General features: G+C 41.9%; 1 protein-coding gene across 1 annotated transcript in view; it reads right to left on the reverse strand.

Moving 5' to 3' along the window:
• Positions 1-14,570, reverse strand: part of LOC110496413 (forkhead box protein O6-like) — a 54,486-nt gene extending 39,916 nt beyond the window's left edge. The window contains exons 1-2 of the mRNA XM_021572297.2: positions 14,413-14,570; positions 12,116-13,899 (exon numbers count right to left, since the gene is read on the reverse strand). Coding sequence (XP_021427972.1) covers positions 12,116-12,634 — 519 coding nt within the window. The 5' untranslated portion in view covers positions 12,635-13,899; positions 14,413-14,570. The remainder of the gene's footprint in view (positions 1-12,115; positions 13,900-14,412) is intronic.
• Between the last annotated feature and the right edge of the window lie 5,119 nt (positions 14,571-19,689).

Here is a 19,689-nt window from a genome sequence, read left to right on the forward strand (position 1 = left end):
ACATGAAATCCATAGATTCAGGCCTAATGAATTTATTTAAATTGACTGATTTCCTTATATGAACTGTAATTCAGTAAAACTGTTGAACTTGTTGCATGTTGCTTTTATATTTTTGTTCAGTGTTTTTTTCTCAATAAGACTATTGGTTGATTTTGTGGTCTCAAACCAGTCAGTTTCTTATCAGTATTCATCACGAATATGGGCAAAATTGAATTATTGACAATGAAAAGGTTTGGAATGATGTTCCCTTGATTAAACCCCTTACTGTTCTTCTTCCTCTATCCAACTCCAATGTCCTGAAGCTTTTATAGTAGATCAACTCTTAATCAACTGAGGGGACAAAGGGATCATCTGGATCAAATCCTGTACTGTCTACAACTAGTGGCAATCCACACACACACAGACAAGCATGCACTTACACACACACACACACACTCACACACCACCCCCCTTTCTTTCCGTTGTTCCAACACTTTGTCTCTTCCCTTCTCTTTTTTTCCCTTCTCATAAATAAATACTCCAGTCTGAAGTGAAACAACTAAACAACTAAAACCAGGTAGAAAGGGATTAAACCCTTTCAGAAAAAATATAAAGCTACTAGCAGTGCTATTTAGTGAATTTGGTTAAGGATCATATCTGTTCATTGACTACAGCTCTGCCGTCAACACCATAGTACCCTCCAAGCTCATCACTAAGCTTGGGGTCCTGGGTCTGAACCCCGTCCTGTGCATCTGGGTCCTGGACTTCCTGACGTGCCGCCCCCACCTTCACTATGCTGATCCTCAACACAGGGGCCCCACAAGGGTGCGTGCTCAGCCCCCTCCTGTACTCCCTGTTTACCCATGACTGCGTGGCCACACACGCCTCCAACTCAGTCATCAAGTTTACAGACTAAACAACAGTGGTAGACCTGATTACCAACAACGACGAGACAGCCTACAGGGAGGCCCTGGCGGAGTGGTTCCAGGAAAATAGCCTCTCCCTCAACGTCAACAAAATGAAGGAGCTGATCGTGAACTTCAGGTGACAGCAGAGGGAGAACACCTCCATCCACGTGGATGGGGCCACAGTGGAGAAGGGGAAAAGCTTCAAGGTTCTCTGCGTACACATCACTCACAATCTGAAATGGTACACCCATGCAAACTGGAGGCTGAGGAGGCTGAGGTTGAATTTGGCTTGGCCCCAAAGTCCCTCACAAACTTTTACAGACATGCCATTGACAGCATCCTATCAGGCTACTTCACTGCCCGGTAAGGCAACTGCACCGTCCACAACCGCAGGGCTCTCCAGAGGCTGGTGCCTCTATTTTGTAGCCTTACAACCTGGAATTAAAATTGATTATTTTATGCTTTATGTCTTTTGCCTACCACTTTGCCTACCACTTTGAAAATGCAAATATTTTTTCTATTTCTCTATTTTCACAATATTTTTACTGTGAAACAAACAAGAAATAAGACGCACAAAAAACAGAAAACATGAGCGTGTAAGTATTCACCCCCCCCCCCCCCCCCCTAATGTCACTTTGTAGAGCCACCTTTTGCAGCAAATACAGCTGCAAGTATCTTGAAGTATGTCTCTGTAAACTTGGCAAATCTAGCCACTGGGATGTTTGCCCATTCTTCAAGGCAAAACTGCCTTGAAGTTCTGCTGGTGTACAGCAATCTTTAAGTCAAACCACAGATTCTTAATTGGATTGAGGTCTGGGCTTAGACTAAGCCATTCCAAGATATTTAAATGTTTCCCCTTAAACCACTTGAGTGTTGCTTTAGCAGTATGCTTAGGATCATTGTTCTGCTGGAAGGTGAACCTCCGTCCCAGTCTCAAATCTCTGGAAGACTGAAACAGGTTTCCCTCAAGAATATACCTGTATTTAGCACCATCCATCATTCCTTCAATTCTGACCAGTTTCCCAGTCCCTGCCGATGAAAAACATGTGGATGGTGTTCTCAGGGTGATGAGAGGTGTTGGATTTCTGCCAGAGATAGCATTTTCCTTGATGGCCAAAAAGCTCAATTTTAGTCTCATCTGACCAGAGCACCTTCTTCCATATTTTGGGGGAGTCTCCATATGCCTTTTGGTGAACACCAAACGTGTTTGCTTATTTTTTTCTTTAAGAAATTGCTTTTTTTCTGACCACTCTTCTGTGAAGCCCAACTCATCTGTAAAGCCCAGCTTAATGTGGTCCTATAGACAGATACTCCAATCTCAGCTGTGGAGCTTTGCAGCTCCTTCGGGGTTATCTTTGGTCTCTTTGTTGCCTCTCTGATTAATGCCCTCCTTGCCTGGTCCATGAGTTTTGGTGGGTGGCCCTTTCTTGGCAGGTTTGTTGTGGTGTCATATTCTTTCCATTTTTTAATAATGGATTTAATGGTGCTCAGTGGGATGTTCAAAGTTTAGGATATTTTTTTATAACCAACCCTGATCTGTACTTCTCCACAACTTTGTTCCTGACCTGTTTGGAGAGATCCTTGGTCTTCATGGTGCCGCTTGCTTGGTGGTTCCCCTTGCTTAGTGGTGTTGCAGACTCTGGGGCCTTTCAGAACAGGTGTATATATATATTGAGATCATGTGACACTTAGATTGCACACAGGTGGACTTTATTTAACTAATGATGTGACTTCTGAAGGTAAATGGTTGCACCAGATCTTATTTAGGGGCTTCATAGCAAAGGGGATGAATACATATACACGCACCACTTTTCAGTTTTTAATTTTTTTGAATTCTTTTGAAACAAGTTATTTTTTTCATTTCACTTCACCAATTTGGACTATTTTGTGTATGTCCATTACATGAAATCCAAATAAAAATCCATTTAAATTACAGGATGTAATGCAACAAAATAGGAAAAACGCCAAGAGGGATGAATACTTTTGCAAGGCACTGTATTGCTCTACATTTTCTATTCTATCCACGTTTTCTTCACATATACATGTATGACATATTCGATCCACATACAGTCCATAATGTATTTACATCCCGTCACATATATATATATATATATATATATATATATATATATATATATATATATATGTATATATATATATATATATATATATTTATATTTATACTTATACTTCGACATTGCTCATCCTAACTTTTCTCTATTTCTTAATTTTATTCATATACTTTAGATTTGTGTATTGTTGTGTGTTGTTAAATATTACAGTTGGAGCTAGGAACACAAGCATTTCACTCCCGCCGCAATAACATCTGTTAAATGTGTGTATCCAACCAATAACATCTGTTAAATGTGTGTATCCAACCAATAACATCTGTTAAATGTGTGTATCCAACCAATAACATCTGTTAAATGTGTGTATCCAACCAATAACATCTGTTAAATGTGTGTATCCAACCAATAACATCTGTTAAATGTGTGTATCCAACCAATAACATCTGTTAAATGTGTGTATCCAACCAATAACATCTGTTAAATGTGTGTATCCAACCAATAACATATGTTAAATATGTGTATGTAACCAATAACATCTGTTAAATATGTGTATTTAACCAATAACATATGTTAAATATGTGTATGTAACCAATAACATATGTTAAATATGTGTATGTAACCAATAACATATGTTAAATATGTGTATGTAACCAATAACATATGTTAAATATGTGTATGTAGCCAATAACATATGTTAAATATGTGTATGTAACCAATAACATATGTTAAATATGTGTATGTAGCCAATAACATATGTTAAATATGTGTATGTAACCAATAACATATGTTAAATATGTGTATGTAACCAATAACATATGTTAAATATGTGTATGTAACCAATAACATATGTTAAATATGTGTATGTAACCAATAACATATGTTAAATATGTGTATGTAACCAATAACATATGTTAAATATGTGTATGTAACCAATAACATATGTTAAATATGTGTATGTAACCAATAACATATGTTAAATATGTGTATGTAACCAATAACATATGTTAAATATGTGTATGTGACCAATAACATATGTTAAATATGTGTATGTAACCAATAACATATGTTAAATATGTGTATGTAGCCAATAACATATGTTAAATATGTGTATGTGACCAATAACATATGTTAAATATGTGTATGTAACCAATAACATATGTTAAATATGTGTATGTGACCAATAACATATGTTAAATATGTGTATGTAACCAATAACATATGTTAAATATGTGTATGTAACCAATAACATAGGTTAAATATGTGTATGTAACCAATAACATATGTTAAATATGTGTATGTAACCAATAACATATGTTAAATATGTGTATGTAACCAATAACATATGTTAAATATGTGTATGTAGCCAATAACATATGTTAAATATGTGTATGTAACCAATAACATATGTTAAATATGTGTATGTAACCAATAACATATGTTAAATATGTGTATGTGACCAATAACATATGTTAAATATGTGTATGTAACCAATAACATATGTTAAATATGTGTATGTGACCAATAACATATGTTAAATATGTGTATGTAACCAATAACATCTGATAAATATGTGTATGTAACCAATAACATATGTTAAATATGTGTATGTGACCAATAACATATGTTAAATATGTGTATGTGACCAATAACATATGTTAAATATGTGTATGTAACCAATAACATAGGTTAAATATGTGTATGTAACCAATAACTTATGTTAAATATGTGTATGTAACCAATAACATATGTTAAATATGTGTATGTGACCAATAACATATGTTAAATATGTGTATGTAACCAATAACATATGTTAAATATGTGTATGTAACCAATAACATAGGTTAAATATGTGTATACCTTCCAACACTTGTCTTCCCTCCTCTTTTTCTTCTCCATCAATTTCCCTCCATTCAAAATACTTATGAGGTGATGCTTTACTATAGGATGGATCTCTAGAGTCCCGTTCTCAGACAAGAACCCCCCACTCCTCCATCCCTCCATTCATCCCTCTGTCCCCCGTGGTGGACTCGGTGCCAAGCCCGCCAACTCGAGAGCTCTCTCTCCTTCTGCTGTGTCTGTGATAATAACAATAACATGGAAGTGATGCAGAGAGCTTTCTGTTGAACCCACGCCAACCAGCCTGGCTGGCACAGCACAGGGAACCTCTCTAAGGCATCATTCACACTACAGGGCCTGCTCAACCCATTAGATGCACACTACAGGGCCTGCTCAACCCGTTAGATCCACACTACAGGGCCTTCTCAACCCATTAGATCCACACTACAGGGCCTGCTCAACCTGTTAGATCCACACTACAGGGCCTTCTCAACTCATTAGATCCAGACTACAGGGCCTTCTCAACCCGTTAGATCCACACTACAGGGCCAAAGCAAACTGTACTGTGTGGCTCTGATATTTTCTTTTCACAGTCCTTTTTTCAACATGGTTCCAGCAGCTATGGTGTCTGTATAACCAGGCCAGTACAGCTCGGTTAGGCCCTATTGTGTGAATCAGGCTTAAGCCTGTACCGTAGGTTTCACCATCTCCCAAGCTAGCTACCCACTGGGCACAGACGACAATTCATTGAAATGACGTGGAAACAACGTTGATTCAACCAGTGTGTGCCCAGTGGGTAACCACCAATACTCTGCCTCTCTTTTCAAAGCAAAAAATGTATATGTATTTTGCATTATGAAAATACATATCCATATTATTATTTGTGTTATGGGGGTGTGAGAGTTATATAAGCTATAAAAAATATATGATCAGATATTTTAAAATGTATGTCATGTTTAAATATTATATAAGGCCATGTTACTTTTCCGTATGGGTTCTTCTCCATTCTGCTCTGCTAGGGGCTGGTTTAAGGTTGATTTAAGATGAAATTGTCAAACCTGTTACGGTCAACCTTGTTGCATTATTTGGTACTTAATAGGCACGTACTATAGTCTTTTATTTTATTTAACCTCTCGACTTCTTTTTCCTAAAGTTGATCATATGCTCATGACATAAAGTACAAATTTGGTGAAATCACATTTTTGGGGGACCAAGTTACACTTCTCAAAAGGCACCGCAATAGCGGAACGACCCATTTCACAACAGTTATTACAGACTGTTTTTAATAACCAGCAGCTACCACTGTATCTGATTTGATCATCCCCCCATCCATCTACGTTTCTTCTCTTATTCATCTCATCAACAATTTAGTGATGTGGATGATAATGTTTAATGTACAGTGTGTGTGTGTGTGTGTGTGTGTGTGTGTGTGTGTGTGTGTGTGTGTGTGTGTGTGTGTGTGTGTGTGTGTGTGTGTGTGTGTGTGTGTGTGTTTTCACATCTGAGTGTGTGTTTGTTTCTGTGCGAGTGTGTGTTTTTATGTGCTTAAAATCGTATGAAACCCATTGCCAACTGTTACAGCCCATCATGTGCATGCCTGTTTTTAACACTGTTATTAAGATTGAATCAAGTTGTTTTTGCCCTCCCAGCCTATCAGATCACTGCCAAACCAGCCAATCAAAGCCCTTGTTACACACAAAGCCCTGCGGAGGAATCTGAGCTGGCATACAGCTATGCATCCCTGGGCAGCACACACACGCACACACACACACACACACAGACTCACAGGGCCTGGAGAATTAAGCCTATTTTAAATCCTATTTAAAACCTAACCCTAACAATTGGAGTACTCCTATCCACTGAACTTACTTACACCTAAATTATATGGTGATTTCATTTGTATTAATTATTTCTCTTAATACCGCTGTCTTTCTCAGAATGTTATGATTGTCGTATATTGAATGAGAGAGATGCCAGGTAAGGCGGGATGAGAAAACGTGCGTGTCTGTGTGTGTGTGTGTGTGTAACGGCGCCGGAGGGGCTGCCGTTTTATGGTCTCTTAACCAACCGTGCTATTTTGTTTGTTTTTTTGCATTGTTTGTAACTTATTTTGTACATCAAATCAAATGTTGCTGCTACCGTCTTTTATGACTGAAAAGAGCTTCTGGACATCAGAACAGCGATTACTCACCTTGAACTGGACTAATCATTTTTCTTTTATGAGTCGAACGAGAGGGATTTACTCCAGACACCCGACGAGGCCATCATCCCCGTCATTCGCAGGAGAAAAGACCGAGTTATCGCATGAAGGAGATCAGGGTACCTTGTAAGGATCCGGAGATGAGCGGCAAATCTGCCTTTGCCATCAGTACTATTGGCCAACGTACAATCGCAGGATAATAAAGTGGATGAACTACAAGCACGTATATCCTACCAACGGGACATTAATTTAAAAACTGTAATATCTTATGTTTCACTGAGTCGTTGCTAAACGAGCACATGATTAACAGACAGCTGGCAGGTTATACACTGTATCGGCAGGATAGAACAGCAGCCTCTGGTAAGACAAGGGGTGGCGGTCTATGTATATTTGAAAAACAACAGCTGGTGCACGATATCTAAGGAAGTCTTGAGGTTTTGCTAGCCTGAGGTAAAGAATCTCATGATAAGCTGTAGACCACACTATCGACCAAGAGAGTTTTCATCTATATTCTTCGTAGCTGTCTATTTACCACCACAAACCGATGGTGGCACAAAGAACGCACTCAAAGAGCTGTTTAAGGCCATAACCAAACAGGAAAAAGCTCATCCAGAGGCGACGCTCCTAGTGGCCGGGGACTTTAATGCAGGGAACTTAAATCCATTTTACCTCATTTCTAACAGCATGTTAAATGTGCAAGCAGAGTGAACTCTAGACCACCTTTACTCCACACACACGCATACAAAGTTCTCCCTCGCCCTTCATTTGGCAAATCTGACCATAATTCTATCCTACCGATTCCTGCTTACAAGCAATAACTAAAGCAGGAAGCACAAGTAACTTGATCAATAAAAAAGTGGTCAGATGAAGCAGATGCTAAACTACAGGACTGTTTTGGTAGCACAAACTGGAATTTGTTCCGGGATTCTTCAGATGGCATTGAGGAGTACACCACATATCAGTCACTGGCTTCATCAATAAGTGCATTGATGACGTCGTCCCCACAGTGACTGTACGTACATACCCCAACCAGAAACCATGGATTACAGGCAACATCCGCACTGAGCTAAAGGGTAGAGCTGCCGCTTTCAAGGAGCGGGACTCTAACCCGGAAGCTTATAAGAAATCCCGCTTTGCAGTCCGATGAACCATCAAACAGGCAAAGCGTCAATACGGGACTATGATTGAATCGTACTACACCGGCTCCGACGCTCTTTGGATGTGGCAGGGCTTGCAAACTATTACAGACTACAAAGTGAAACACAGCCGAGAGCTGCCCAGTGACACAAACCTGCCAGACGAGCTAAATTACTTATATGCTTGCTTCGAGGCAAGTAACACTGAAACATGCATGAGCGCATCAAATCAAATCAAATCAAATTTTATTTGTCACATACACATGGTTAGCAGATGTTAATGCGAGTGTAGCGAAATGCTTGTGCTTCTAGTTCCGACAATGCAGTAATAACCAACAAGTAATCTAGCTAACAATTCCAAAACTACTACCTTATAGACACAAGTGTAAGGGGATAAAGAATATGTACATAAAGATATATGAATGAGTGATGGTACAGAGCGGCATAGGCAAGATACAGTAGATGGTATTGAGTACAGTATATACATATGAGATGAGTATGTAAACAAAGTGGCATAGTTAAAGTGGCTAGTGATACATGATTTACATAAAGATGCAGTAGATGATATAGAGTACAGTATATACGTATACATATGAGATGAATAATGTAGGGTATGTAAATATTATATTAGGTAGCATTGTTTAAAGTGGCTAGTGATATATTTTACATCATTTCCCATCAATTCCCATTATTAAAGTGGCTGGAGTTGAGTCAGTGTGTTGGCAGCAGCCACTCAATGTTAGTGGTGGCTGTTTAACAGTCTGATGGCCTTGAGATAGAAGCTGTTTTTCAGTCTCTCGGTCCCAGCTTTGATGCACCTGTACTGACCTCGCCTTCTGGATGATAGCGGGGTGAACAGGCAGTGGCTCGGGTGGTTGTTGTCCTTGATGATCTTTATGGCCTTCCTGTGACATCGGGTGGTGTAGGTGTCCTGGAGGGCAGGTAGTTTGCCCCTGGTGATGTGTTGTGCAGACCTCACTACCCTCTGGAGAGCCTTACGGTTGTGGGCGGAGCAGTTGCCGTACCAGGCTGTGATACAGCCCGACAGGATGCTCTCGATTGTGCATCTGTAGAAGGTTGTGAGTGCTTTTGGTGACAAGCCAAATTTCTTCAGCCTCCTGAGGTTGAAGAGGCGCTGCTGCTGTTCCGGACGACTGTGTGATCAGGCTCCCCATAGCCGATGTGAGTAAGGCATTGAAACAGGTCAACATTCACAAGGCCGCAGGGCCAGATGGATTAGCAGGACGTGTACTCCGAGCATTCTCTGACCAACTGGCAAATGTCTTCACTGACATTTTCAACCTCTCACTGTTTGAGTCTGTAATACCAACATGCTTCAAGCAGACCACCCTAGTCCCTGTGCCCAAGAACACTAAGAACTCAATTTCTGTAGCCATGAAGTGCTTTAAAAGGCCGATCATGGCTCACATCAACACCATCATCCCAGAAACCCTAGACCCACTCCAATTTGGATACCGCTCCAACAGATGATGCAGTATCTATTGCACTCCACACTGCCCTTTCCCATCTGGACAAAATCAACACCTATGTGAGAATGCTATTCATTGCTCAGCTCAGTGTTCGACTCCATAGTGCCCTCAAAGCTCATCACTAAACTAATGACCCTGGAACTAAACACCACCCTCTGCAACTGGATTCTGGACTTCTTGTTGGGCCCCCCCCCCCCCCCCCCCCCACAACAACCTCTCCCTCAACGTGATCAAGACAAAGGTGATGATTGTGGACTACGGGAAAAGGTGGAACGAGCATGCCCCCATTCTCATCGACATGGCTGTAGTGGAGCAGGTTGAGAGTTTCAAGGTCCTTGGTGTCCACATCACCAACAAACTAACATGGTCCAGTCACAAAAAGACAGTCGTGAAGAGAGCACAACAAAACCTATTGCTCCTCAGGAGACTGAAAAGATTTGGCATGGGTCCTAAGATCCTCAAAAGGTCTACAGCTGCCTGGTATGACAACTGCTCAGACTCCGACCGCAAGGCACTACAAAGGGTAGTGGGTACGAACCAGTACATCACTAGGGCCAAGTTTCCTTCCATCCAGGACCTCTACACCAGGGGGTGTCAGAAAAAGGCCCTAAAAATTGTCAAAGACTCCAGACACCCTAGTCATAGACTGTTCTCTCTGTTACCGCACGGTAAGCGGTACCGGAGCGTCAAGTCTAGGTCCAAGTGGCTTCTAAACAGCTTCTACCCCAAAGCCATAAGACTCCTGAATATCTAATCAAATGGCTACCCAGACTAGTTGCATTGCCCTCCCCCTCTTTTACGCTGCTGCTACTCTCTGTATATTATATTATCTAATCACTTTAATAACTCTACCTACATGTACATATGACCTCAAGTACCTCGACCAACCAGTGCCCCCAAGCATTGATTCTGTACCGGTACCCCCTGTATACAGCCTCGCTATTGTTATTTTACTGCTGCTCTTTAATTATTTGTTAGGGTTAGAATTAGGTTTAGGGTTAGTTTTAGGGTTAGGCTTTGGGTTAGTTTTAGGGTTAGGTTTTCAGGTTAATGTTAGGGTTAAGGTTGCGGTGGCAGGTAGCCTAGTGGTTAAAGCGCTAGGCCAGTAACCAAAAGGTTGTTCGGTCGAATCCCTGAGCTGACAAGCTAAAAATCTGTTGTTCTGCCCCTGAACAAGGCAGTTAACCCACAGTTCCCTGGTAGGCTGTCATTGTAAATAAGAATGTGTTCTTAATTGTCTTGCCTAGTTAAATGAATAAAAAGGTTAGGGATTATGTAAAATAGGATTTTGAAAGGGACTGAATTGTTTGCCACAAGGTTAGTTGTACAATACTGCCTGTGTGTTTGATTCCCAGAAAACCAGAACAAAGTGATAGTTAGGAAGAGGAGGGGTGTGTTACACCGGTTGACTCAAAACAAGCCCTTAAGAAAACCAAAGCTAAACTACATGACCTAAAGCCCTGATAAAATAGATGAGTGCAATCTGTGTAGAATTGATCTGACCTTATTGAGGGATTGATCAAATATTCAAATCTATATTAGGGCTTGGAGAGGTCGGAACTAGGCCTATATGACTTGAACAAATAGGCCTATCGAATAAATAATCCAGTCCACAATAATTTTGCCAATATAATCCTCACAAAATGTGCGGTAAACTAAAGTAGATTACACAAACTCTCGTCTAGATTTTAATTTAAAGGATCATCTCTATTTTCCTATTTTGTGGAGTATTATCAAATTGCATAGCCCTTGCGTAATTTTAGCACGCGCGCAATGAATAGAAGTGGACGGGTATAGTTTTTGTTCGTTGAGGGTTAACAAAGACTAGCCAAGCGGAGTGGCTCGTGCGTAAACACAAGGAACAGAATTGACCCGGACACACTCCTGACTTTCTGTGCCCAGCGTGACTCGTTATTCCTCTCCTCTACATATGGCTTGGGAGCCAGAGATGAAACAACGTTGAGTTCGAACGGAACATGGCGTCACGCAGTCACTTCTACAGTCAGATAATCTCTTTATAATAAAACCATGACGTGGACACGTCACAGTGAAGTGCGCAAACAGTATTTTCCACCATAGCACAAACAAAGCGTTTATGTTGGTAGTGATTTGCTCTGCTTTGCTATGCATAGCCTATAGACTGTAAAATAGGATGAACCCAGTAACCCCTCTCCGCCTCCCTCAGTCCCATCTCACCGCCCCTTTCTACAAACTGACTGACTGGAGAGCAGCGGTGGTGAATGTGGGGAAATGCGAAAACCATACATCGTTAACCAGGAACAAGTCATTTGCTTTAACCATCAGTTGAGAGCTGTCCATTTTTATGGCTGAAGACTGAACAACCATGTGTGGTTAAGATGCACAACCCAAATTAAGTGATCAAGGTCTAAAATTGATTTTATGGAAAGACTGACATATAGGCTACCCCCTATCAACACACACCATCATCATATAGAGGCTAATTATTAGGAATTTCAAGTAGGCTATGTTACTGTACCTTCCATCCAGCTGAACTATTGCTGTCGCCTTTATCCTTGAAATAAGGGACAAAGCGCACCATCCAATCGTAAACCTGCGACAGAGTGAGTCTCTTCTCAGGGGCACTCTCAATGGCACGCGTGATGAGGTCCGCGTACGACTGGTTTCCCCACGCGTTCCTCCGGGATGACTTGGCTTTCCGCAGCTGGCCGGCCACGTCGAGGGCAGCCCCAGACATGCATGTAGGAGCGCCGGCTGCGATGGGGACCAGGGCGCCGGCTGGATGTTTGAGCTCCGCGGGTGCGCCACCTCTTCCCTCGGCTGCTCCACCGCGGCATGCCGGCACGTTGTACTGAAGCTGCTCCAGTTTGACAGATGCCAGGGGCAGACCTCGATTTGCTTCATCCACTCCCCGAGGGAAATCCTCCGGACACGTCGGCAGCGGCCAAGTGCATGACCGCGGCCGGCTCTCCGGCTCGTATTCAGGATTGATTCCAACCTGATGCGCGTCCATGCCGTTATTCTCCATCATTAGCATCTATCCTCTTGGATTAACGCCGAAAAGGCAAGGTCACAAATAAACAAAAAATCCACTATTATCCTCCAACTGCCTTTGGAATTGTTCAAATAGCCCAAATGTGTCTACTTGCCTACAAGCAACTGCTACTGACTGATAGAAAAATATGATAAACCAATATCAAAAAGCCAGGAGAGGCGTGGAGTAGGATCATTCTGGAAGAGCATGTATTCTCTATGCAGTATCAGAACAGACCATGAACAACATGCATCCGGCCGCCGGGTGCGCGCAGCACGATAAATAAACCAGGTCCAGGTGATGGTTAAAAATGCATTCTCAAACCCATGTCAGCAACACGGATTTGGTAAATTGTGATTAGCCTAATGTCCCTTTAAAAACCATTCGGCCGCAGCAACAGTTGATTCCCTTGACCAACCGTTGGACTGGCAGGGCTGGACGATATATTCGATAAAACTCCAGAATTAAAGCCAAATTAATTTGACTTTCTTTCACGAAGTCTGCTCACGCTCACTGTTTCTTTCGTCTGGAATCTCCTCTCCTCTCCTCTCCGTCTCCTCTGCAGATTGGTGACCGGCTTTCACTACACGCAAGCGCTCACCCGAAAACAACACACACACTCATAGCCGATAGTAACACACGGACTAACTGTGCGAGCTGCGCGCAATTACTCCGCTTAAAAATAAGCTTGCTCTATGAATCATTTACAACCCGCAGAATTCCAGACGAAAAAAGTATCGGCTCATGGAGCATGCTCTGTTTGTCTTCCTTCTCTCACGCGACGAAGACGCCCCGCCATAAGTGCATTACATGCAATTAACCTCCCTTATTTCGTTAGATTTGTTGATTATTACCCAACCCTATTCCTTCCACATTGGTACACCAGTGTGTATCCGTCAGTGAGGCTTGATTATCAAGCGACTAAACTGTAGCGTTGAATGAATGTGTGCTGCTTACACATAATTAATTATATGAAACTTGGATCAACTCACTCCCTCTATAACAGGTTTAGCGAAAGGGAATATCCATTTTATTCTGTATACAACATCGTTTTACATTGATATCCCATATAGAGAATATTTATTCACAGTTCATAAAATACCTTGACAAATGTGATTGCATTGTTTCATTGATGTTTATTGCTTTGTGAATAAACAAGAATGCTTAAATAAAAGAGCAGTTGACGTGGTGTGCTTTAGCCATCCGGCTTGTGATGCTTTTCCATGTGCTGCATGTGATTGTCAGTCAGTGGTCAGATGTCTGTCTACCTGTTGATGAGATAGACTGGGATAAGCGTGACATATTCACCTCAAGAGTGCCGCATTTATAAACCTCTTAATCAAATCAAATCCAACGGTATTAGTCACATGCGCCGAATACAACAGGTGTAGGTAAACCTTACAGTGAAATGCTTACTCACGAGCCCCTAACCAACAATGCAGTTTACAAAAACACGGATAAGAATAAGAAATAAAAGTAACAAATAATTAAAGAGCAGCAGTAAAATAACAATAGCGAGACTATATACAGGGGGCACCGGTTAGTTGAGGTACATAAAAGGTAGAGTTATTTAAGTGACTATGCAGTATTGTGCACGTCAGTTCAGTTACATGAACTGCCAACACTGTATTGAATGATTATAATATGTCATTATTACCGGCTTAATTAATGCTACAAATAAATATGTATTAATTTATGCATGAACGTCTACCATATTCCCTACGCAGATTCCCTATGCATTGCAGTCAGACAAGAAAGTCAGAAAAGTCTCAATTACATACCCTTTGAAATAATAATTGTCTCGCGGTTTCATTTCATACCATCCTTTCTCCGTACGGGTGTTTTCCTCCAGCAGAGAAAGGCGGAAGCGACCATTGTGAATGTCACACTCATTTGGCGCCCGCGGGCTGAACCCTCAATGGGTTCAAGTTGTGGGGTATCCATACTGATCTCCTTCCAACTAATAGTGTCTCTCTACATATATGCATTGACTGTTATTCTATCAAATGAAGGGTTATTTGACTGTTATGCACCTGAAGTTTGATATGATGTTATATTATTTGCTACTATATTATATTATGTTCTATTTTATTATTTATATTCTACTTGATTGAATTATATTATATTATAATATATTCTACTATACTCTATTCTATAATACATTCTATAACCCCATTACCCTTTTTCAATGGAAAATTCCCCAGTGGTGGGTGGTGATGTTACCCCCACTATTGACAGCTTGGTTGTCAGGGGAAACCATATCCTCAAATGCTCCTACAGTGGAATGCTTTCATGGTGACTAAACGGGTCTATCACAACATGAGATGTGAAAGAGAGAGGGGTGGGAGAAGAGGAGGGAAGGAGAGGGTGAGAGTGACAGAGGGAAAGAGAGAGAGAGTGGGGGGGCAATGAAAGGAGGGGGAGAGAGTGGAGCAAGAGGGAGAGAGGGGAAGGAGAGAGGGTGTGTGTGAGAGAAGGGAAGGGCGAGAAGAGGAGGAAGAGTAGAGTGCAAGAGAGTGAAGGAGAGGGAGAACAAAAAAAAGGAGGGGAGGAGAGAGCGAGAAGAGGAGGGGATGGGGAAAGAAAGAGAGAGAGGGGGATAAATGAGGGAGAGATGCTGTAAATGAGAAACAAAGGGGTAATTCAAAACACATGGCCCCTGCCCTGCGGTCTGGAGAGGATATTTTTATGCACCGCAGTGAAGTTGTAACCGGAATGCGGTGTGACTCCTATCCTATGGAATGCAAACACTGAGCCACTGCCAGCTCAGTTGAGTGGAGCTGAGTTGAGTCGATGTGTGTACTGATCTGGTGTGGCCCGTAGCAAACTAAGCTGTTGGGCATTGGCACTGACAAACAACCAAGGAAGCTCCAGCTCCAGAGTCAGACAACAACAACAATAACAACAAAAGGAGCTAAATCAGTATGAGAAGATCTTTGAACCAATCAACTGCCAGTAGTAATCCTGGCTGACTAGCTGGCTTAGGTAGAAAGGTTACACTGTAAAAAAATATCCTGTTGTTTTTGTGGTAACTTACTGGCAGCCAGTTACCTGTAAATTACTTGTTTTCTTAAAGTACACTATGTTACCGTAATTTCAAAGGAGCTTTAGTTTAACAGCACATTGCTGTAAAGTTTACAGTAATGTACTGTTAAATCAAAGTTTCTTTGGAATTTACTCTAACCTAATGTACATTATTATTATTGTTTTCATGTTCATTACTATAATAAAGGTATATTATGTCACAGTAAATTCCAAAGAAACTTTAGTTTAACAGCAGATCACTGAAAAGTTTGTTTTTTTTACAGTAACTTACAGGCTGCCAGTAAGTTACCGTTAAAACAACAGGATTTTTTTCACAGTGTAACATACCTACCTAAGACAGCTAGTCAGCCAAGGTTACTACTGATGTGTTTACTGGGACAGAGTGATGATGTCACTCCCACCCTTGTGTTGAGCAACAACGCCAGACTGACTGACTACAGCTCTAATTAGGCATGTCAGAAGAGTAGACTAACACTGTACAAAAGGTGAGGGATGTCCACTGAACATAACAATAATTATAGGTCATGGGACACAGTCTAGACCACTCAATATTTGCCATAAAAATCAGGGTCGTTGTCCTGCTGTCCTCTCCTTTTTAAAAACCCTTTTGGATTTGACTTTGAGAGCCAGACTGCATTCTGGCTCTGTACTGTTTAGGTCCTCAAATGTGAGCCCAATCTTTGCTCTAAAGCCCCTTAACAGCAGTCATCTCCCTCCCTGTCTTCCTCTCTCTCAATCTCACTTTCTCCCTCTCTTTTTGTTCATCAATGATGTTGTTACATAAGAAGAGCTGTGGGTGTTGTTTCATAGTGTCAAATAAAAAATACCAAATGTGCGCCGAATACAACAGGTTTAGACCTTACCATGAAATGCTTACTTACAAACCCATAACCAACAATGCAGAGTAATTTATTTATTTTTAAGTAAGAAAAATTAGCTGAATAAAATAAATGAAAAATAGTAACACAATAAAGTAACAATAACGAGGCTATATACAGGGGGTACTGGTACGAGTCAATGTGCGGGGGGTATGGGTTAGCAAATGGTAATTGAGGTAATATGTACATGAATGTTGGGGCAATGACACTATGTATAGATAATAAACAGAGAGTAGTAGCAGCGTATGTGAAGAGTGTGAAGGAATGTGAATATGTGTGTGTGTGTGTGTGTGTGTGTGTGTGTGTGTGTGTGTGTGTGTGTACATCGAGCCTGTGTCAAAAAAATATAACAAATAATAATAAAATAATGGGATCAATGCAAATAGTCCGGGTAGCCATTTGAGTAACTGCTCAGCGGGAAGCTGTTAAGGAGCCTTTTGGTCCCAGACTTGGTGCTCTGGTATCGCTTGCCGTGCGGTAGCAGAGAGAACAGTCTATGACTTGGAGTCTTTGACAATTTTTAGGGCCTTCCTCTGACACCACCTGGTATAGAGGTCCTGGATGGCAGGAAGCTCGGCCCCAGTGATTTACTCGGCCACACGCATTATCCTCTGTAGCACCTTCAGATCAACTTTATTATCCCACCAGGGTTGTCGAGCAGTTGCAGTCAGAATGCTCTCGATGGTGCAGCTGTCAAACCTTTTGAGGATCTGAGGTCCCATGCCAAATCTTTTCAGTCTCCCGGAGTGGGCATTGTCGTGCCCTCTTCACGACTGTGTTGGTGTGTTTGGAACATGATAAGTCCTTAGTGATGTGGACACCAAGTAACTTGAAACTCTTGACCCAGTCCATTACAGCCTCGTCGATGTGAATGGGGGTGTCCTTGGCACTCCTTTTCCTGTAGTCCACGATCAGCTCCTTTGTCTTGCTTACATTGACAGAGGTTCTTGTCCTGGCAGAACCTTGGCAGGTCTCTGATCTTCCTATAGGCTGTCTCATCGTCATCGGTGATCAAGCCTACCACTGGCGTGTCGTCGGCAAACTTAATGATGGAGGCGGATGTGTAGTTGCATACCCTCACCACCTGGGGGCTGCCAGTCAGGAAGTCCAGGATCCAGTTGCAGCGGGAGGTGTTCAGTCCCAGGGTCCTTAGCTTAGTGATGAGCTTGGAGGGCACTATGGTGTTGAACGCTGAACAGCATTCGATGAACAGCATTCTCACATAGGTGTTCCTTTTGTCAAAATGGGAAAGGGCGGTGTGGAGTGCAATAGAGATTGTGTCATCTGTTGGAGCGGTATCCAAATTGGAGTGTGTCCAGGGTTTCTGGGATGATGGTGTTGATGTGAGCCATGGATCAGCCTTTCAAAGCATTTCATGGCTACAGATGTGTGCTAGTCATTTAGGCAGGTTACCTTGGCATTATTGGGCACAGGAACTATGGTGGGTGGTCTACTTGAAACATTTAGATATTACAGACGGGGTCAGGGAAAGGTTGAAAATGTCAGTGAAGACACTTGGGGGTTGTGTGTGTGTGGTGTGAGTGCATGCGTGCGTGCGTGCGTGCGTGGATGTGTGTATGTATGTGTGTGTGCAAAGTCTGGGTGTCTGTAGCCAGTACACAGCACATGGCCATCCCAGGATGTGTCTCATCCTTGGGCATGAGCTGCCAGGAGGCCTGGGCTGTAGCCAAGCATGTGGCTTCTCAAAGTCACAGAACCATGGAGAAACACTCCACGTTCTTCAGCTCCTAGCCTGGTCCCAGATTTGTTTGTGCTGTTTGGTGTGACAATGACCATAGCAGTTAGTTAGCACGAATAGATCTGGGACCAGACCACTCAACTCTACTTCTCTCACTTTTTAGTAGACTTTCCCAAAGACAAAAAGGCTGCGTTTTATTTTACTCTCATGTGGCACTGGCAGTAGTGTGCTGGTTTGACTAACACTTTCTGCTTTGGATTCTTTGTCTTTTTCTAGTTGGAAACCAAACCACAACGCAGAATGGGCCCTGCCTCCCTAAGCTTTGATGAATACCAATGTGGTATTAACAATATTTTTAAATCTGCAGTGGCAATATTAATTTTTGGATGGACTGTATAAACAATGTGTACCCATTGATTTTTGAAGAATATAACTAATAAATGCCTCATGAGCTTAGTTCAACTGTCATACCCCATCAGAACCCAAAATGTAAGCTTGTTTTTCAGAACATGGATAAAATGATAATTTTGATATCATGGATGCTCAGTCCTGGCATCCATACCTGTCTATGAATTTGAGAGTGGTTACATTTCTCCAGCCCCATCCCTCAGCTTTTTACCAAAACACTTTGTCAACTTCTGTCCCGCTTTAAGAATCCCTGTGTTCATTGTGCCGTGTGTGTGTGTGTGTGTGTGCGACAGACAGTCTTCCTTCTGCCACACCTGCATAAGAGAGGTTTAGCTAACACTCCCACACCTACTGTAACGATAATCCTGTTTCAGATTGCACCTTCAACCATGAAATCCACTCACAGAGAGAGAGAGAAAATACACAGTGATGCAGTGTAGGCAGAGGTGCAACGAAGATAATCTTCCCCGTCACTTTCCTCCTCTGGCTGTAAGGAAACAGAAAGGAAATGGCACAATTAAAGAATGACAGCAGTCAGATGGATGCAACCAGAGCCATACATAACTGGATGCAACCAGAGCCATACATAACTGGATGTAACCAGAGCCATACATAACTGGATGTAACCAGAGCCATACATAACTGGATGTAACCAGAGCCATACATAACTGGATGTAACCAGAGCCATACATAACTGGATGTAACCAGAGCCATACATAACTGGATGTAACCAGAGCCATACATAACTGGATGTAACCAGAGCCATACATAACTGGATGCAACCAGAGCCATACATAACTGGATGCAACCAGAGCCATACATAACTGGATGTAACCAGAGCCATACATAACTGGATGTAACCAGAGCCATACATAACTGGATGTAACCAGAGCCATACATAACTGGATGTAACCAGAGCCATACATAACTGGATGTAACCAGAGCCATACATAACTGGATGCAACCAGAGCCATACATAACTGGATGCAACCAGAGCCATACATAACTGGATGCAACCAGAGCCATAC

Source organism: Oncorhynchus mykiss, chromosome 18 (genome assembly GCF_013265735.2).
Source record: "Oncorhynchus mykiss isolate Arlee chromosome 18, USDA_OmykA_1.1, whole genome shotgun sequence".
Classification (NCBI taxonomy): Eukaryota; Metazoa; Chordata; class Actinopteri; order Salmoniformes; family Salmonidae; genus Oncorhynchus; species Oncorhynchus mykiss.